The sequence below is a fragment of the Euleptes europaea genome, chromosome 7, assembly GCF_029931775.1.
Source record: "Euleptes europaea isolate rEulEur1 chromosome 7, rEulEur1.hap1, whole genome shotgun sequence".
Taxonomy (NCBI): domain Eukaryota; kingdom Metazoa; phylum Chordata; class Lepidosauria; order Squamata; family Sphaerodactylidae; genus Euleptes; species Euleptes europaea.
Window position 1 is genome coordinate 60,601,326 of NC_079318.1, and position 19,428 is coordinate 60,620,753.

The 19,428-nt window shown below is 45.9% G+C and overlaps 1 protein-coding gene across 3 annotated transcripts in view; it reads right to left on the reverse strand.

The window, feature by feature from the left end:
• KLC4 (kinesin light chain 4) overlaps positions 1–19,428 on the reverse strand; it is a 68,929-nt gene that overhangs the window by 25,159 nt on the left and 24,342 nt on the right. For 2 of the 3 annotated variants that reach the window (XM_056852382.1, XM_056852380.1), the window contains exons 2-10: positions 6,143–6,413; positions 4,725–4,955; positions 4,334–4,412; positions 3,887–4,112; positions 3,499–3,586; positions 2,110–2,211; positions 1,662–1,835; positions 1,431–1,530; positions 1,021–1,073 (exon numbers count right to left, since the gene is read on the reverse strand). In XM_056852382.1, the coding sequence (XP_056708360.1) occupies positions 1,021–1,073; positions 1,431–1,530; positions 1,662–1,835; positions 2,110–2,211; positions 3,499–3,586; positions 3,887–4,112; positions 4,334–4,412; positions 4,725–4,955; positions 6,143–6,391 (1,302 nt within the window). In that variant the 5' untranslated portion in view covers positions 6,392–6,413. Of the gene's footprint in view, positions 1–1,020; positions 1,074–1,430; positions 1,531–1,661; positions 1,836–2,109; positions 2,212–3,498; positions 3,587–3,886; positions 4,113–4,333; positions 4,413–4,724; positions 4,956–6,142; positions 6,414–7,592; positions 7,605–19,428 lie in introns of those variants that run through there. The other variant, XM_056852381.1, reaches the window with a different exon arrangement.

The following is a 19,428-nucleotide window of genomic DNA, read 5'->3' on the forward strand; positions in this document are numbered from 1 at the left end:
ATAGCTCAAAAGCACATCAAGTCCCTGCCCTATGTCTTGCATTGTAGGTTTTTGGAAGAGCCAGGGACCATTGCTCACTGTGATAGAAGGGGGAACCCTTCTCCTAATGGTCTTGTGCTTTCTGGAGCTCTAACAGAGATTTTGAACATACCCTGTTCTCCTCCCAGTGTTGTTGTGTGTGTTTTTTGCTGTCAAGTCACATTTGATTTATGGTGACCCTTGGTGGGGTTTTCAAGGCAAGAGGCATTCAGAGGTGGTTTGCCATTGCCTGCCTCTGTATCATGACCCTGGACTTCCTTTGTGGTCCTGCCTCCAAGTACTAACCAGGGCCAACCCTGCTTAGCTTCTGAGATCTGACGAGATCAGGCATGCCTGAGCTAACCAGGTCAGGGCAGTGTAGGGCCCTAATCATTGGCTTTTCTAGAATTGAGAGGCCTGAAACAGAAGAGATGCTCGGGGAAGAGATGATGGTGCAGAAGACTGCGACTTCTTCCCATTCTGCTTAACTAATTTTCCTGATCTGCCGAACAGATTTCCAAATGAGCAAGCAATGAGGCTTGGGATATCTTTTTTTTTTTAAGTCTCCCTGATTCTGGAAGTGGCTGTGGCTCAGAAACCTGCTGCGATTCCTCCATCTTCCACTGTCCAGTACGTCCTAAGGAGCACACTATAAGCAAAGAGAAAACATGCAGGCACTGGAAAAAACACACAAACTCCTTCCAAAGAAAACTACTCCAGAATTTGATTCCTACACCCACCCACCCCAGTGAACAGTGGCTCTCTCCACCCCCTTACAAAATGCTGCTGCATTAAGTATTCAGTGCTCCTCTGCAACTGTCAGCAGATAGAAGCAGTACCCTCAGATGCCCTGCGGCAAAGAAAGGATGCTGCAGTTTCTGGAGCTCTTCCCAGTATCGTATATGTCAACTGTATAAGCTCAAGCACACAGCACATCCTTGCTGTTTGTACAGTAGGAATGCCATGTAAAAGTACCCTTCAGAACCAACTTGTTGTGCTCACCTTGCTCATCTCTTCTCTTTCTTCTGCATGCATCCATATAGGTTTGTGTTCATCTGCAGGCAAAAAAGACCCCAAAAAAAGGGAAAAAAGAAAAATACCAATCATTCCAGAGTAATAATTTATCTGTGCTACATCTGTTTGAGCAGGCCATGAAGAAAGTATGCAGTACTTGTGGTGTGTACAACTTGTGGCTTTTTTCTTGCTTGGACAGGCAGAGAAATCAGACCAAAAGCCACCATGCAACCTGATGGCTTTGTACGCTAATGGCAGGACAGAGGAGCGAGATCCAGTTTTCCATGTGCATCAATTTCAGGGTTCTGAAATCCAGCCTTCCCTCTAGCCAGATGCCTTGTATCCCCCTCCCCCTTTTAAACATACTTCCTCTTTGCCTTTTCTTTTTTTGTACATACCATCTACAGAGCCAAACTCCTTCACATGGGCTCGGGTGAGAATCTCTTTGTAGAGGACCTCTGCATCCTTGTATTTGCCTTGTTTCAGATAGCAGGAGGCCTGGGACAAGGAGTGTGGAAAGAGCATCTTAAAAATGTAGCACTGACTGTGCCTCCACCACCAATCCTGAGACACATTGCTCTTTTCTCAAGATACCTCCACAGGACCCTGCCATCACCGAGTGGACATACCAGGTTGTTCTTCGTTTTGGCAACATTTGGATCATCAGGACCCAGGCGGGACTCGTAGATCTCCAACGCCCGGCGATAGTAATATTCCACCTCTTCATACTTGCCCTGATTCTGGCACAGTAGTGCCAGATTATTCAACTGTTTGGCCACATCTGGGTGATCTTTGCCTAGAACCTAAAACAGCAGCAGAAGACAAAGAAAACCAGCTATAAAGAAAGAGACTACACCCGATTCCTCTTTTACTGGTGGGGACAATGGACTTTAGAATGTCATTAGAACTCAGATATATAAACTCCCCCCCTCTGCATAAATTCTACATCAGCCTCTCCATAGGCATTCCCCTGTATTCTGGAAGTAGGTGACTGGTTAAGATTGACAGTGGTAGGAGGTGCCATAGAGGCCTGCTCCTCAGTGTCCTAGTGTCTGGGCCCTTCCTCCTCCAAGATACCTTTTCACGGATCTCCAGCGCTCGCTTGCATAATGGTTCTGCCTCCTTGTATTTTCCCCTTTTGCCATAGAGAACAGCCAGGTTGTTCAGGGTTGCTGCCACCTGCAGAATACAAGAACTCCGATATTACAGCCAAGAAAGAACAAGGGGGAGCAGAAAAGAAAGCAGGACAGGTGGGCTAGACTGGGTATCTTAACAACATTCACTGAAACCCCACTATGTTACAATCTCTGCTAGAGAAAGCCGCAAAGAGTTTCGGAAGGTAGTTGTGTTGGCCTGCAGTAGAACAGCTAGACTTCTGCCCAGTAGCACCTTAGAGGCCAACTGTCACCTGACAAAGGGAGCTTTGACTCTCAAAAGCTCACACCCCAAAGAATCTGGTTGGTTTCTAAGGTGCTCCTGGACTCAAATCTAGCTGCACCATAGAGTTTGTTTGCTGACACACCAGATCACACTATCAACATCAGCTGTGGAATGTACAGGAAGGCAGTACTAGGTGCATTAGGAACATTTACAAAAGATGACAAGAGTATGGACGTGTGCCCTTTGATTATGCTAGTCTACGAGGTGTTGTGACACAACCACCACCACATCATGCTTGTGCTTCCTTGTAGCCCGGTTGTCCAAGTGACTGCCTGTGAAGGAGGGCGGGAGAGAAATATCCATTTATTCACATTATTCATAGTCTGCCTTTCTCGCCAGGACTCAAGGAAGATTACACAGAACAGGTTAATGCCATCAGCAGGATGGGACAAAGCAATAGGATTTGGCTTGTAGAAATCTGGAACCAACCAGAGATCAGAAGCAATGGTGAATCAAAGTATAAATATTAGCACAACACATTACACAATGCCAATAATTACACAGTAGGAACTTACTTACAGCAACAGATGGTATGAACTATACACAGTGGTATAGTCTACAGTCCCTAACCCTTTAGGGCCCTGTTCCTATTCACTCTGTCATAGGGAGACCTCAGAAAATCTCTTCACTCTTTCTTTCCCTTGTGCATTTCACTTCACGTTTTCCTCTTAGAAGTATCACCTTTTTAATTTGCAGCTGTGCAGCAGGAGAATCTCGAAATGGGAGCCTGTTTATTTCACTGTATCTCCCTCCTTGACTGACAGCTAAGCAGCCAGAGCTGAAACTCCTTCCTGTCCTGACAACTTTACCAACACATATTTCTCCTTTCTGCTGTCTTCTTCCCAGCCACGATTCAACCCATCATTACCCTCAATGGTGCTTCTGTAGGTCAACTGACAGGGTCATGTGGCACTCTTTTAGATCAGTTCACCCCTGGCTGTTGTACTTTGTGACTGTGTAATACGCCAGCTGCCCATGTGACTGCTTTATGATTCCCACCTATTCAGAAGGAGAACAGATACTTACCGCAGGGTGATCCTTGCCAAGCGTCTTCTCCCTAATAGATAGTGCATCATTCAGCAGGTGAGCTGCCTCTTTGTATTTGTTCTGATCCCTGCAGCATAAAATACAACACAGACCATATGCAATAATGGAATGACTACAAGGGACCAAAAAAAGAGAGAACACATGCTGCGCCTCACGTTTTCCTATTCCTCACCACTCTCCTATTCCTCACCACTGAATAAAGTTCAGCACGTTGGGGTCTCTCAGTACAACTCCCTCCCATTCCATTTCCCTACTCAAAACCGGACCTTTATCTTTACACAGTGAGAAAAGCCAAGGCAGCCTGGTTTCAGCACCCTTCATATTAATTACCTGCCACGCCACTAAGCAGCAAGGTCCCTGCTCTCACCTATATACTAAAGCCAGAATGTTCAGCATTGTGGCCACATCAGGGTGGTCGTGGCCCGAAGTCTTCTCCAGATCTTCTAGCGCCTGCTTGCAGAGAGGCACAGCTACCTCATAGCGCCCTTGTGAAGCGTACTGGATCACCAAGTTATGGAGCGTCCGCAGGCGTGCAGGGATCTCATAGCCACCTTGCTGGGCAGCCGCTGCTGCACTGCTGTGCTGATGCGGCACTGCAAAGATACGTCACATCAACAAAGAAAGAAGAGGTAGCCTGCGATTCCACGCTGTGGCTCCTTCATATAGAATGAGCTGGGGGGATTTCTTCTCCCAATTGCAAACCAGCTAGAGCACTTTCTAAAAACGGCGCTCAGCTAATAACGGTGACCCAGGCAGCTTGTGGACCTCTGCCCTCCCCATCACCCAAGTTCCCAAGGAGAGGAATGCAACCTACAGCCTTGGCCATGATCTTCTTCTTCATTTGGAAACAAATCGTCCAGGGAATCCTTTGTGGAGTCGCCTTCCTTCTCCTCCTAACACACAGATGGAAAGACAACCACTACTTAAAATATTTAAAAGGAGAACAAAGTTGTTGGTACTTATTTAGGCAGGGAGAGCTGTGATTCCCCCACCAAGCCCATTCAATGCTCTCCTTAGCCACAAGGTAACTACCAACTCAGCTCTAGAGGCAGGCCACAGCCACTGTAGCTGGAGGGATCTGTACCATCCAGTTCCACATCAGACAAGCTCAAATGGGTGGAGCCCTCTTAGAAAGCTCACTTCCCCTAGTGTTCCTTGAGTGCAGCAAGGCACAGATACAAGCAACCCTGAACCTAGATCCTCACCGAAGGGGACACATCCTCATCATATTTCTTTAGCTGGTTCATGAACTCCAGGTGCTTTTTTTCTTCCTCGAGCTGCGCCACTGTCTGTTCGCTGCGCTGCAGCTTCTGCTGGGTGTTCGCCAGCTCGTCCCGAAGCCACTGGTTCTCCTGGCACAGCCTCCGCACTTGAGCCCGCAGTTTCTGCTTCTCTGACTCCACTGCATTCAGGTGGTTTGACAGGGCCATCATCACCTAACACAAGAGAACCAGTAAGGGCCGGTCACCCTGGTCCAGTCTATGCTTGGTGCCCTCAGATCCGTTTCCTTGCCACTGTGTGCAGGAAGTTTTACCCCGACCAGACTGAAGCCCTCCAATACCAGTTAGGAAATGAGCACAAGGAATTCAGAAGCCTACAGGAAGAGCGGTCATTATGTGAAGTCAGAGCAGACAGCACCTGACCAATTTATCTATTCCAATACCCTGTCTCAAGCTAGAAGATAAAATGCTAGAGTTCAGCAAAGTGGCCCATATCTACCTCGCCAAACCTGAGCTGCAGCATGAATTCACCTCCTTCCTCGCCAAGGGGAAGTAGGGCTGTGGCTCCTGTGATCTCTGAAGGAGAGGGAAGTGGGACAGGGCAGGAGGCACTAAGTTGGAAATCATTTTGTCTTATTGTGGGGCCGCCACATCAGGCAAGATACGAACTGAAAATGTGTCTCATAAATTACAAAGGGCTCTGGATCACCCTGTTACACACAATATCTCCTTTTAGTCATCTCAGTTACTGTGTGACCAGAAAGCTGGGGGTGGGGGGGGAGAAAAAGACAATATTGACCTGGCCTTTTTCTTCACAACCATACCAAACAACATAAAGCTGGAATTAGTTGCCCAGTGGGGTTGTATGCTCACAACTGCGTACACTGTGCTTGAATGCATTAAAATTCTGCACCAGAGTTACTTACCCAATGCATATGGAGAAACTGATTATTCAAATTAAATCTATTTACATAGATTTGTTTAGTCTGCATAATGCATTTCACTGTTGCTAATCATGGGGATGAGCAAGGAGCTAATGCAGGGCTTAAAAGCCCCATCCACTCAAGAGCTCCTCTCTGTTTTTAGAGATTTTATCAGACACTGCACATTTTCAAGCCTGTCCGTGCAGCTATAAGGGCTAGAAACTTGTCTACCAGGAAAAAAAGGGAAAGCAATGATATACTGAGTGCTATCTTCTGTGCAGCACCAAATCTGCAATTTGCTCTGTGCCTGTCAGACTACACAAAGCCTGCCTATACCAAAAGCAAGTGTATCAGATCTGCATGCTGAAACTCCTTTTGAAACTGTCACCAAGGGATACAGTCATCCTAGGCATCCTATTGCTTATCTATGAGAGTTCTATATTTATTAAAAAAGACACACCCCAAAGGACTGCAGCTCACCTGAGCCTCACCAAGCCCCAGCTCAATCATCTCCACTGACTTGCGTAGCAGGTTGGCTTTCTCGTGCACTAGGTTGGCTTCCTCATCCTTCTTCAGACACTTGATGGTTTCCAGCAGGCTGTGCAAGATCGAATTGTGTTCATTCTTCAGGGCCTCTAGCCCCTGCATCACGAGTTTGGTGTTAGAGATTATCTCCTCCTGGCTCAGTTTATCCATCTTCTCCTCCCTGGGGTAGACCATTGTGGACATAGTCTTTCAGCTACACCCTCACCTAAAGCAGGACAGGGAAAGGGCAGAGTTTTACTGGAGAGCACAATTTCACTATTTGCACAGGGAAGATCGCAAGTCGCCACAACTATGGACCATCAGCTTCCGAAGGCGCAGAGGAGATCCTTTACCTCTTCTTCACCCCATTTCCTGAAGAGAGGGAGAAAATTCCCACAGTGCTCCAGGGAAACAGAAAGAGATAATGTGGCACCTAACCCAGCAGCAGCAAAAGCACACATGGGCAAAAGACAGTTAAGTCAAAGCCGCCATTCTCCCACCGCCCCCACGGCCTTGGGAATCAAGAAAGCCGATTTAGCTGTCATTTAAGAGCATGAGAGAAACTGAAGCGGGCGCACCTCCTGCTTGGGAGGTCACAGAGATCCAGCTAGGAATAGAGACACATAATTCCCGTATAGTCACGGAAAGGAAGGATTTATGTTACTTTTTTCTCTCGTCTATTGAAAGTCTCTCTCTAGACTGCTATAATGGAAATGCAACCTTGATGGTCCAATCCTAGGTCCAGCACCACAGGTGAAAACAGGGATACCACTTCTCTAAAACCAAGAGGAGCGTCTGGAACAAAGCCAGACAAATGGAGAAAGGAAGGAGCCAAAGAATTGTTTAGAGCTATCAAGCATGTTCTGTAGCAACATTATCCTAACTTCCAATTCAAGACTCTTAAGACAAGTATCGTGTCCCTTTTTCTGTGCCAGAATTTGCATGTGATATAACACCTGGAATGCACTACATAAATGCTAAGTAATCCTAAACAATGCACATACAGCGAGGATTAGAGCTCGCAAAGCCTGCCAGGCTGGCAAGGGGAGAGAAGAAACCACCACTGTACACAGGAACCTGAAGCAAAAGTGGGAGTGGAGCATGTTACAGCTGGACAGCCAAAAAGAGGAGTGAAAACCTGTCTGCAGAAACGGAAAGAGGGAGAGGGAGCTACAGATTCTGCCACAGACATCTTAATTTAGCAAAACCTTTCTTGATTTCTCATTAAAACCGCAGGATCCAATTTCTGCTGCTTCGCTGCGCTGGCTCAACCTTTTTGAAGAGGCACAGCGGCAATACAGCTAATTTTTTTTTACTACTGCAGGCAGCTCTGCAAAACACTCCCCAAAGCCCCCTAGATCCACGGCTCAACCCACCCCCACAGACTTCAGCAAGAGGCGCTTACCTCATAACAGCAGCCAAAGCCGTCTGCTCAGGGGCACCCAACGCTGCCGCTACAAAAGCAAGCAAGGCAGCCCTTGCTCACGTGATCCCACTGGCAAGAGATCAAGTGATCACACTAGCCAGATGAGAAGGGGATGGAGAAAGGGAAGGAGGAAGCTGTCAGAAGAACTGCCTTTGTTCTCGGATAGTCCCACCTCTGTGTGCTCTGGACTCTTTGCTAGGCAACCGCCGGCCTCCCCGTGTTTACCACGTCCAACAGAAAGTCCCACTCGGAAATCTCCAAACAATGGAAGTCCCCCAGCACTTCAGCTCACTGGCCTCAAGGTGGCATCTCTGCCCCCCTCCCCCCAAGCTCAAGGCAGAGCATTCATTGCTTCAGACAATTAGGGAGCAGGCTGCAGGCAGAAGAACAGAAATTAGGTAGGGTAGCTGCAAGGGGTGGAGGATATCTCCGGTTCCTTTCCGTCTTCTCTTCAAAAGACAGAAGGGAAGAGAGATGATCTGGCTCCATTTGAGGGAGGGAGGAGAGCTTAAGTTATATCAGCAGAATGATCCAGCGGTGCAAGGCGGAATGGATTGTTGCAGAATGGGGGGGGGGCAGAGAGGAAAACTCTACTTGAACTAAGGTGAGGAAACCTTGTAATCAGATCAGCCAAATCTCACTTATATTTTAAGGGGGGGGGAGTTCCTTTATCTCAAAATTTAACCCCCCCCCTATGGCCTTCCTTATTTCAGGGCTCTACAACAGCACTGCAGGAAAGGAGAGTTTAAATATCTAAATCAGTGGTTCCCAAACTGGGCAGTACCTCCCCCTGGGGGGCGATGGGATTACCCAGAGGGGCACTAAGAGGCAAGGGGGCAGCAGGGGGGCACTAGAGGTGGGCCCCTTCAATTGTGTTGTTGGGATAGGGTAGGGGGAGCTGGGGTTGAATTTGTGGAACCAAGGGGGCAGTGGCCCGAAAAGTTTGGGAACCACTGATCTAAGTAAATAAATACAGCCACAGTTATATTAAAGAAGTCAACATGATTTTAACTGGGATGCTGGCAACGTCTTCTTCACTATGTGTAGTGATAAAAAGAGCCTCCTTCCCCTGCACGCTAGTGATAACAATATCTAAATCAAAAATTACATGTGTGTGGTGTTTCTTATTTATGAGCTTCTTTATGAGGGATATTCATGGCTACTAGCAAAAATGGATGGTAGTCATGATGCATACCTATTCTCTCCAGGATCAGATGAGCATGCTGAATATATTAGGTGCTTTGGAACACAGGCAGGACAATGCTGCAGCCGTTGTCTTGTTTGTGGGCTTCCTAGAGGCACCTGGTTAGCCACAGTGTGAACAGACTGCTGGACTTGATGGGCCTCGGTCTGATCCAGCATGGCCTTTCTTATGTTCATAAAGAGGGTCAAGGCAGGTCACAAGAAACATGGCTCATACAGCTGATGGATAAACAATTTTTAAGAGGAATAAATACCATCAAATAATTAAATCAGTGGTTCCCAAACTTTTCGGGCCACCACCCCCTCGGTCCCACAAACTCAACCCCAGCACCCACTACCCTATCCTATCCAACAACACAGTTGAAGGGGCCCACCTCTAGCGCCCCCTGCTGCCCCCTTGCTTCTTAGTGCCCCCCTAGGTAATCCCACCGCCCCCCAGGGGGTGATACTGCCCACTTTGGGAACCGCTGAATTAAATGGAATGAGCTCTTCCTAAAAGTCTGCAAGATTAGACTCTTGCCAGTTTTCTTTGGGAGGATGTACCCAAGTCATGGGCCACAAACCAAGGTGGTTCTGCTCGGTTGTTTTCACTTCTCAATTAGAGGATTTTTAGGCATAAATCAACAGGGATGGCATCTACTCTTTTCCCTTTACTGAGGTATCAGTAAAATAAGACAAATGGGCCTTGCCAGCTCCAGTCCTTAATCTTGTTTAACTGTTGGTATCTCAGCCATCTCCTTCAAAATTCCTGTATTCCAAAGAGAAAGGGTTCTTTCTGTATGTAGAGTAGATCAGAAAGGTCATTCTCACAGCACAAAATGAGGTGATAAGGCAAAATACAAAGCACAAATCAATTCATAGTTAAATAGCCCTGTGTGGGGAGGGCCTGCACTCCGAGATTCAGGGAGGTCTACCTTGACAACCAATTTTATTTTTAAAGTGCTCTATTACTAGGAGGCCCAAGGAATACTAAGGTCCGCATGTGGAGGCGAGCGATGGCAAACCACCTCCGAACTCTCTTGCCTTGAAAACTGTATGGGGTCACCATAAGTCAGCTGTGACTAGGGTTGCCAACCTCCACGTACTGAGCAAGGAAGAGTAATTGTAACAAGCACACAAGCCACAAAATTCTGTGATTCAAAGCTGAGTATATTCAAGGTAATGATGCTAAAGTAACATATGTAACTTAAACATGCATAATTGCATCAATATGTATGCACCAAGCAGTACATAAATTCTCTACAACAATATAACAAGACAGGAAAACAGTATCCAAAAGCTAAGCTGGAAAGCTTCCAAGAGCGGGGTTGAAAAAAAGTCCTGCAATAGCAATGAGGAGCACGCACACTGTAAGTGGCGAAAGGATGAGGCAGGTTGCGATCCTGCGTCTTGGCTGGAGGCTTGATAAGTATAGTTATACACAGCAATTCTTGTGCAGACAAAAGTAGAGAAATGGTGAAAACCATCCTTACACCCCACAACAGGCTGGGTGTCCAAGGCTGAAATGAGGCCTGGAATGTATGAGCCTTGGACTGGATCGGTAATGTTGGTCCATATGCATGTGAAATGACAAGCACCGGTTATACTTGTGTTATCATGATGACACATGAGTCCTTCGGTGAACTGCAAATGCTGCAGTCTGATGCAATTTATGTGTTACATGTTTCTGAAGGATATGACATAGGTAGCTTTAAAAGGAGATTAAACACATTCCTGGAGGATAGGTCTATCAGTAGCTACTAGCCATGGTGACTAAAGGGAACCTCCATGTCCAGAGGCAGTCAACCTCTGAATCCCAGTGCCAGGAGGCAACATCAAGGTAAGGCTTCGGCCTCTATGCCCTGTTGCTGGACCTACAGAGGAACTGGGCTCTTCTAATGTTTTTACGTTCTCAGAGGCAGAGTATCTGATTTGCATGCAAAACACCCCAGGTTCAACCCCCAGAATCTCCGGTGAAAGAACCTGTCAGTTGTGAAAGACCTCTGCCTGAGACCCTGGAGAGCTGTTGCCAGTCTGAGTAGAGAATACTAACTCTGATGGACCAATGATTTGGTTCAGTGTAAGGCAGCTTCACGTGTCTTCACGCGTGTCCTTAAGACTGCAGCCTATGGATTGAACCATGCCTACAAAATGCTGGCTCATATCCTGTTTGGATAAGATCAATACTTTTTATAATGAGATAGGAAACAAGTTTCCACACAATTAACTTTTTACCTTGAGGCAAGGAACTGCCATAACTGAGCAATGCCTTTTCTCCCTTTCATCACAGACTTCACTGTATGACTCAAAGCTGCTAAGGCAACTTGAAGAAGCAGATGCATGTTAACAACTCAAATTATCCCCCCCCCCTTTCTACAGGCCTTGTATGTGATTTAGAGATATACAGGTATTGTTGAAAGGGGGAGAATCATCAAAGTAATTGTACATATTACCCATGATGAAGAGAGCTTTGACTTTGGAAATGTTTGTTGGTCTTCACGGTGCGACTCGACTCTAATCTCGCTCTACATATTACCCAGTTCCTGACACTGGAAGGCTAATTGGGTACGGACCTCTTGAGATTCCCCTTGCTATACAGCATGGGAGGGAGAGCGTGTGACAAGCAGGAGAAACGAGAAAGCGGGGGGCATTATATGTGGGTGGGCGAATTAGAATGCTCTTAATATGATCGATTACTCTGCTCTTCCTTGAATCCTTCTAATCATACACAGACAGGAGGGGCTGTGGCTCAGCAGCAGAACATCTGCCTCACAAGAAGCAGGTCCCAGCTTCAATCTCCAGCATCTCCAGTTAAAAGGAGCAGGTAGCAGGCGATGTGAAAGACCTCTGCCTGACAGCCTGGAGAGCCACTCCCAGCAGCACTGATCTTGACAGGCCAAAGGTCTGATTCAGAATAAAGCAGCTTCATGTGTTCATGAGCAGGTTCCTCCGAGGCCAAAAGGCTGTTATTCTTCAACATTTGTCTCCAAGTGTGCTCTTGTTTTTAAATTCAGGAAAAAAAAGTGTGCCTCAGCTGCAAGGTTTAAGCAATGCCTTTCAGTTAATGGATGGGAAAATATGCAGAGGATATTCTATTGTATTGCTCAATAAGGAACCAATCATAGTATATAATAAAATAAAAAAAGAACAGTCCTAAGCAGAGTTACACCATTTACCCCGATTAAGTGAGCTTAGAAGGATGTGAACTGCACAGTATTTAAAACCCAAAAACTACTTAAGGGAAGGCAAGACGGCAGGATGCCTGAACCATCAATTCATCTCTGGCAAAAGACTTGCAGGCTCACCTGAGCAACCAGATGGTTAAACTGAGGTACTTATTCATTTAGCCCAAATGAAGCCAGAACTTCATTCTAGTTTGATTGCGCTCTGGATCACGGTCTGGGCCTGCATGCCCATGTTATCTTAAAGGGCTGAAACAGCAAATAGTTCTTGCTGCTGGAGAAAAGGTGGGCCAGATGAAAGAAATGAAAATTCTTCTGTTTTACAGTTCAAGGACTTCTCTCTCCCTTCACTTATCTACCCACTCTGACAAAGTAACTGTAGAGTTCAGAAAGCCTGAACCAGTGTCTTTATTCAGAGACCTTGGCAAGACAGGCTGTTTACATTGCCCATGTGGGAATTAATGCTGCTTCAGCCCTTTGGCTACTCAGCCATTCTTAGAGCAGTAGATCACGCTTCCACACCAAGATCAACAAATACTCAAAAGGGCTTTGTGCACAGCAACATGGAGGGGTCCTTTCTAAAGAAGACAACTAAAAATATGTTTGTGTGGCTTCAAAACATGTTGCACTTGGGCATATGGGAAACGCATTTTAATTTCCTATGTCAGACACAGATCAGAGTATGCAAGGTGAAGTGTACCATATTCCCAATTCACAGCCTCTCAACCTGTGAGGCTGCACCTGTCACAGTCTGGCCACAATAGTCTGACAAGGTTGCCAACTCTTGGTTGGGAAATGCCTGAAGAACTCAGTGGGTTACAATGCCATAGAGTTCAGCCTCCAGAGCAGCCATTTTCTCCAGGAGAACTGATCTCTATCATCAGGAGAGCAGTTGTAATCCTGGGAGATCTCCAGGCCCCAACTGGAGGTTGGCAGTCCTCCACGTTCCCACAGCACTATAGTAAAGCACATGCTCTGCAGGGAAGCAGATTAGGGAAGATCCTGCTAGTTAGCAGCAGCTGAATATCACCTCCCTGAGGCCAGGAAATACCCAGAGTTATAAACCAAAGGGCTCTTAGCTGGAAGGCCATGCCTAGAGCTGGGTAGAAGATCAACCAGTGGAGAGGGAAGACCAGTGTAAATACTGGGACCCTTCCTTCCCCGTCCTTTCTTTTGTTTTTCCTCTGTTTATTGTTAGCTACTTTGGGTCTCTCCCCCTGGGGAAAAAAGCAGAAGTAAACTCAATAAATGGTCTCAGGTTCAGTCCCTGGCATCACCAGATATAATCTCAGCTACCAGATGTTGGGAAAGACCTTTCTCTGCCAGACAGCCATTGCCCATCAAAGTAAATAAATACTGAACTAGGTCAAACTATGATCTGATTCAGTGATATGTTTCTCCTGGTCACTGTAGATCACTCTATGATTCAGAGCAGGGTGGCTTGGAAAGGATTCCTTCAGCATACTTCATCCCCCATAAAGCAGTAGGATTCCACTCACCCCAGCATCACATCTTCATGCAGGCACTGTATTTTAAAACTAAGCCACATCCTCTCCCTACAACAGTGGTAAATTATTTTCTCTGCATACTGTACTGACAGTCCCAAGTTCAACTTCTGGTACCTCCAGTTACAAGGATTGGGTGGTGTGCAGAAGGGTAGAAGGTTTCCAATTGGCAAAGGTGTCAGACAACGATCTACTTTCTCTCCGTATCTCTTCAATCTATGTGCAGAACACATCATAAGGAAATCTGGATTGGCTTGAGGTGAAATTGGAGTGAAAATTGGTGGAAGGCACATTAACAATTTGAGATATGCAAATAACAACACATTATTGGGAGAAAATAGCAAAGACTTGAAATGACTACTGTTGAAGGGTTAAAGCAGAAAGTGCCAAAGGAGAATTACAGTTGAACATCAAGAGAATAAAAGGAATGACTGCTGGGGGATTACACAACATCAAGGTTGACAATGAAGAAACTGACACTGTTCAAGATTTTCTGTTCCTTGGCTCCATCACCAACTAAAAGAGAGACTGCAACCAAGAAATCAGGAGATTGAGACTGGGAAGGGCAGCAGTGAAGGAACTAGAAAAATATAAGGATGTGTCACTGGCAACCAAGATCAAGTTAATTCATGCCAAACTGGACATTGAAGAAAGCTGGCAGGAAGAAAGTTGATTCATTTGAAATGTGTTGGAGGAGACTTTTACAATTACTGTGGAACACCAAAAAGACAAAGAAGTGGGTCCTGGATCAAATCTAACCTGTACTCTCCCTAAAAGCTAAAATAATTAAACTGAGGTTAATGTGCTTTGGTCACATTCTTAGAAGGCAAGAGTCACTGGAAAAGACAATAACGCACAGAAAAATTGAAGGCAGCAGGAAAAGAGGAAGATCCAACATGAGATGGATTGACTCAATTATGGAAGCCATGGCCCTCAGTTTGCAAGACCTGATGAGCAAGGCTGTTAACGATAGGACGTTTTGAAGGATATTAGCTCATAGGGTCACCATAAGTCAGAAGCAACGTGGCAGCATTTATCACACACAAACACAGTACATGATGTGAAAGACCCCTGCCTGAGACCCTGTAGAACTGCTGCCAGTCAGAGCATACCGGTGTCTGACAGTTTCCTGTGTTCATGTACCATCGCTACGACAGATCTGAGCTGGGTCGCTGGGTATTTGCAGGAACCTGCACCAGAGCTACCCTCTCTTGCCAGAGTCTGAGATCCAGCTTATACAACTAGCACAAACAAGAGGGGAAACTTCTTTGTTTCCTGGCGAGACTGCACGCATGAGTGGGCCCACTGGGAAAAGGAACAGCTTGCATTTAGAAAACTAGCATGCCGGGGGGAGAGTTCATTCCTGACTTCTCCCTGACATGAGCGCATAAACTGGCATTTGTGAGCCTGTTGATTAGACATGGAAATTACCAGGAGGCTTTGTAGTTTCTAAACCATTCTAGAAAGCATTTGGTCTGAGAATCATGAAGAGCCAGCAAAACAGAAGAAAACCTCCCAAGTAGAGCTTCTACAGTGACAAGAGTATAGTTTGAGGAATATGTAAAACACCATGTTTTGTCTACGTCTCCCTGTACAGCTACTGCTAGCAAAGTGGATGGATTTCTGCTTCATACAGTGAACGTGATTAGTCTATATGAGATTTCGTATGATTTCTGCTCGATTTGTGCCCTGGGGAAGCAAGGTTGTGCCTATGAAAGCTTATGACATCATGAATTAGCATCTCAGTACTTTGTTGTTTCAGCTCTATTTGTCACAGCACTTCAAATCTGCAACCTGCCTAGAGGTTGCCATTTGCCAACCCACCTACAGAAAAATGTCCTGTCCCTTTAATAGAGGTTTCATGTGTGGAAAAAGGCGGTTAGTGCTGTTTGTGGCACAAAGATAACTAGCAACCCCAGGTAAACAATATCCCATTAAAAAAACAGGGCATTTCCCCCTCCAGGCAGTTTTTTTTTGGGGGGGGGGGTCTGCCTCACAGAAGCTGGCCTGGCTCACAGAAGATCACTTTGACTTCCATTTTACAAATGGGAAATTGAGGATGAGAAACTTATCCAAGACCTCACGGTGTCTGTGGTAGGTGTGGGACCTGAACTATTCTTCCAGACCAAAATTAAACCTTTATTGACCCAGAAGAAGAAGAGGAGTTGGTTTTTATACCTCGCTTTTCTGTACCTTTAAGGGGTCTCAAAGCAGCTTAAAATTGCCTTCCCTTCCACTCCCCACAACAGACACCTTGTGAGATAGGTGAGGCTGACAGAGTTCAGAGAAAACTGTGACTAGACCAAGGTCATCCAAGCAGGCTTCATTTGAAGGAGGGGAAGTCAAACTTGGCTCTCCAGATTAGAGCCCACCGCTCTTCATCACTGTGCCACGCTGCCGCTTGAGCTCTACAGTGCCTGCTACTTCACATTAGTACCATCCTTTGGGCTACCACTTCTCTTTGCATCCTCTGCTGCTGATGTAGCCATGAAAAGCCTCTCCGCATCTCAGTAACTCTATTGTACTGGAAGGTCAAACTTTTATCTTTCAAAGAACAGCAGCTAGTTTAAGCAAGACAGCAACCATAAACGGAGATATTTTTTAAACCAAACAGAAGGATGTAATTTTGTTGCCGTGCCTGGTTGGTGTTGTTCATTTTACTGATGCATCAGGCAGGCTTTGAGCATCACCAGACTCCAGCTCTGCCAGGTTACCTCTATACTTCACTTGAACTTCAAAACACACCACACAAAGGGAGCTTTAGGAGCAGGTAGGTTTTCAGTCCTCAGGAGAGAAGCCAGCCAGCTGCTCCCCTCTGCTTTGTCTTGGAAAGCCCCACCCTGACATGCTCCAATGAAGCTATCGGAAGAATACTGAGTTCCATTTAATCCCATCCAGTGAGCTGACAGAGTGATGGTCCCTGCTACACACAGGCCTTTGCTGCCTGATCTTCCTTGCACTCTCCCAAGACGGGCTTGCAGCTGAATGCAACAGTAAATAGAAGCACAGCATGAACCTTGTCCTTCGGCTCTCCGAGAGTGGAACTCCCCCACCCTGACCCAGAGCAACTTACACTATGAAGACGAAGCGGCTGGCTTTCCATGGTATCCTTCCCAGACCAAGGGATGCAAGATGATGTGTGTCAGCCGCACAACAGAGGAGAGCAGCGTCTGCTCATCTCAGCTCCCTCGCCCCACTGGAGGCAGCCTCACGATGCAGCTCGGTGACCCACCCACTGCAGCAGCAGATGCAGCCAGACTACTGAGAGACAGCGAATGCTCTCCTGCAAGAACAGGCATGCATCAGCACAAGCCACTGGTCTCTGAGAAGGGACTGAGAAGGGCTAAGGGGCCGCAAGTCAGAAATCGCCCCTCCTGCAGCAGGCTGGGCTTTTCAAGATGCCCCACCCTAAGCGTCCATAGCAGGAGTCTGCAACCTATGGCACTAGAGAATGGGTTCTCAACAAGGGGGGAATCCCCCCCTGGGGGGGTTTTAGGGTTCGGGGGGGGAATTGGGACCACTGTTCAGCAAAGTGTGATGTCCTGTAGAGTATGTACAATCTGTAAAATTGTAGTTTGATTTTTAATAACTGTTAGACTATCTTGGGAAGGGGAGAATTCTGAACAATGGTGAAAGGGGGGAATGGAGCAATAAAAAGGTTGAGAACCACTGCTAGAGCCAAATGTGGCTCAGTATAGAGCCAAATACAGCTCTTTAAAAAAATCAAATATTTCAATGAAGGGGTTGGTCTTTTAAAATTATTTATAGCATACTTTTAGTCTGAAAATGGCTACATTCATTTTAATTGTTTTTAAATTCTCTGGGTTTTAATTGATACCTCTTAATGTTTGGTTTTATTATGTTATTTTGTAAGCAGCCTCAGGCAGGTTTGTCAGGAGACATAGTACAAAAATTCCCTAAATAAATAAATAAAAATTTTAGGTTAAGGTATATTAAATGAGTAGGTGGGATGCTAGAGTAACCTGTATGTGAAGGGAATGGCAGGCAAAGATTTTTACTGGACTAAAGGGCTTCTTTAATAAGCTTTACAGAAAGGGAAATGGTAGAGGTGAACAGTTGCTAGTAATCCAATTGTGAACAATGCACAGGTTTATGCCAGTGCACTAGAACAACTAACTGCACAGGGTGTTTCTGTGTATATTTATTATGGTTTGTGAGATCTCATGGGTGCCACTTCCTAATAAAGTTCTCACAGCAACCAGTGTTTGGGCTGCAGAAACTTTAAGGATTGTTAATCAACATGTCAATTATCACTAATGGTTTGCTGTATATTTTCAGTTATACAAATAGGCTTTTATATTCCTTTCCTTTCCCCCTTAGAAGCTCCTTGATTCATAAATCTGGAGCAGCATAATTCTAAATTTTGTTTAGGGGATATAGGGACTGAGATAAATTTTGCCACTGCCAATGTAACCTTTGGATCGCTGTTACTAAATAAATAAACTCAGACAAAGAGGTATTAGTCCAATCTGTTAGAAGAGTAGGGTTGCCAGGTCCCTCTTCACCATCGGCGGGAGATTTTTGGGGCAGAGCCTGAGGAGGGCAGGGTTTGGAGAGGGGAGGGACTTCAATGCCATAGAGTCCAATGGCTAAAACAGCCATTTTCTCCAGGTGTACTGATCTCTTAGGAGCCCCGTGGCGCAGAGTGGTAAGCTGCAGTACTGCAGTCAAAAGCTCTGCTCACGACCTGAGTTCGATCCCGATGGAAATAGGTTTCAGGTAGCCAGCTCAAGGTTGACTCAGCCTTCCATCCTTCCGAGGTCAGTAAAATGAGTACCCAGCTTTCTGGGGGTAAAGGGAAGATGACTGGGGAAGGCACTGGCAAACCACCCCGTAAATACAGTCTGCCTCGTAAATGTAGGGATGTGACGTCACCCCATGGGTCAGGAATGACCTGGTGCTTGCACAGCGGACCTTTACTTTACTTTTTACTGATCTCTATCGGCTGGAGATCAGTTGTAATAGCAGGAGATCTCCAGCTAGTACCTGGAGATTGGCAACCCTATAGAAGAGGAATAATATAACTCGATCTTAGATCCTCATAAAAATGACATTTCAGGAGCACGTGTGCTAGAGAATCAATCTAACCAGAAGAAAACGGGCAGGTCCTCTGTGGATCTCTTGCTCTGGCTGTTTGGTTCTAATTATAAAAGGCTGCAGCCCCCCCCCCCCCCAGTAAATAGCCTTTGCTCTAGCAAACCAATTGTCCTTCTACAAGTCACACTTCAGCAAGACATTCAGTCACAATATACAGTCCATTTGTTAAAAGATTCAGCACAACAGCCTTGTAGTGAGTGAGCAGGTTTCTAGAGCAAAAGACGGCCCTTCAGGTGGCCCAACCCTATCTGCATGGAACTGTTACCAGCTTTTTTCTATAGCAATATCAAAGTTTGAGCCCTGCCCGACAGTAGCCTTACTCAATTTGTACATGGATGAGGGAGGGATGACTCCGAACAAGAGTAGATTCTTCTCAGTGCTAAGAAAATAAATGAGGTTTGGATTAGGGTTTCTGGTTGTGAGGGAATGATACGACTCTATATGAGCATTCCCATGCACACCTTGGTCTTCAAATAAGACCTTACTTACTGTGGATGCCTTGGACTACTGAACAAAATTTGAGTCCAGTACTACCTTAAAGACCAAGAGAATTTTTCAGGGAATAAGCTTTTGTGAGTAAAATAAGCACCGGATAAGCACTCGGACCACTGAGTTCAGCAAAGTGGCTACAGGAATAAGAACCTTTTGAATGGTCACACCCTCATTGTGGAAGCCAAAGCTTCTTTCCTGAGAGCCTTTCAGATAACTAGCAAAAATGCTTTGTTTTCTACGGTGTCTTTGGTGGATTACTGGTTGTTGCTTTGTGTCTGGAGTTCAGCTTGTCCTTTAGGCATTCTTCAGTGGTTTTATGATGGCTCTGGAAGGCAG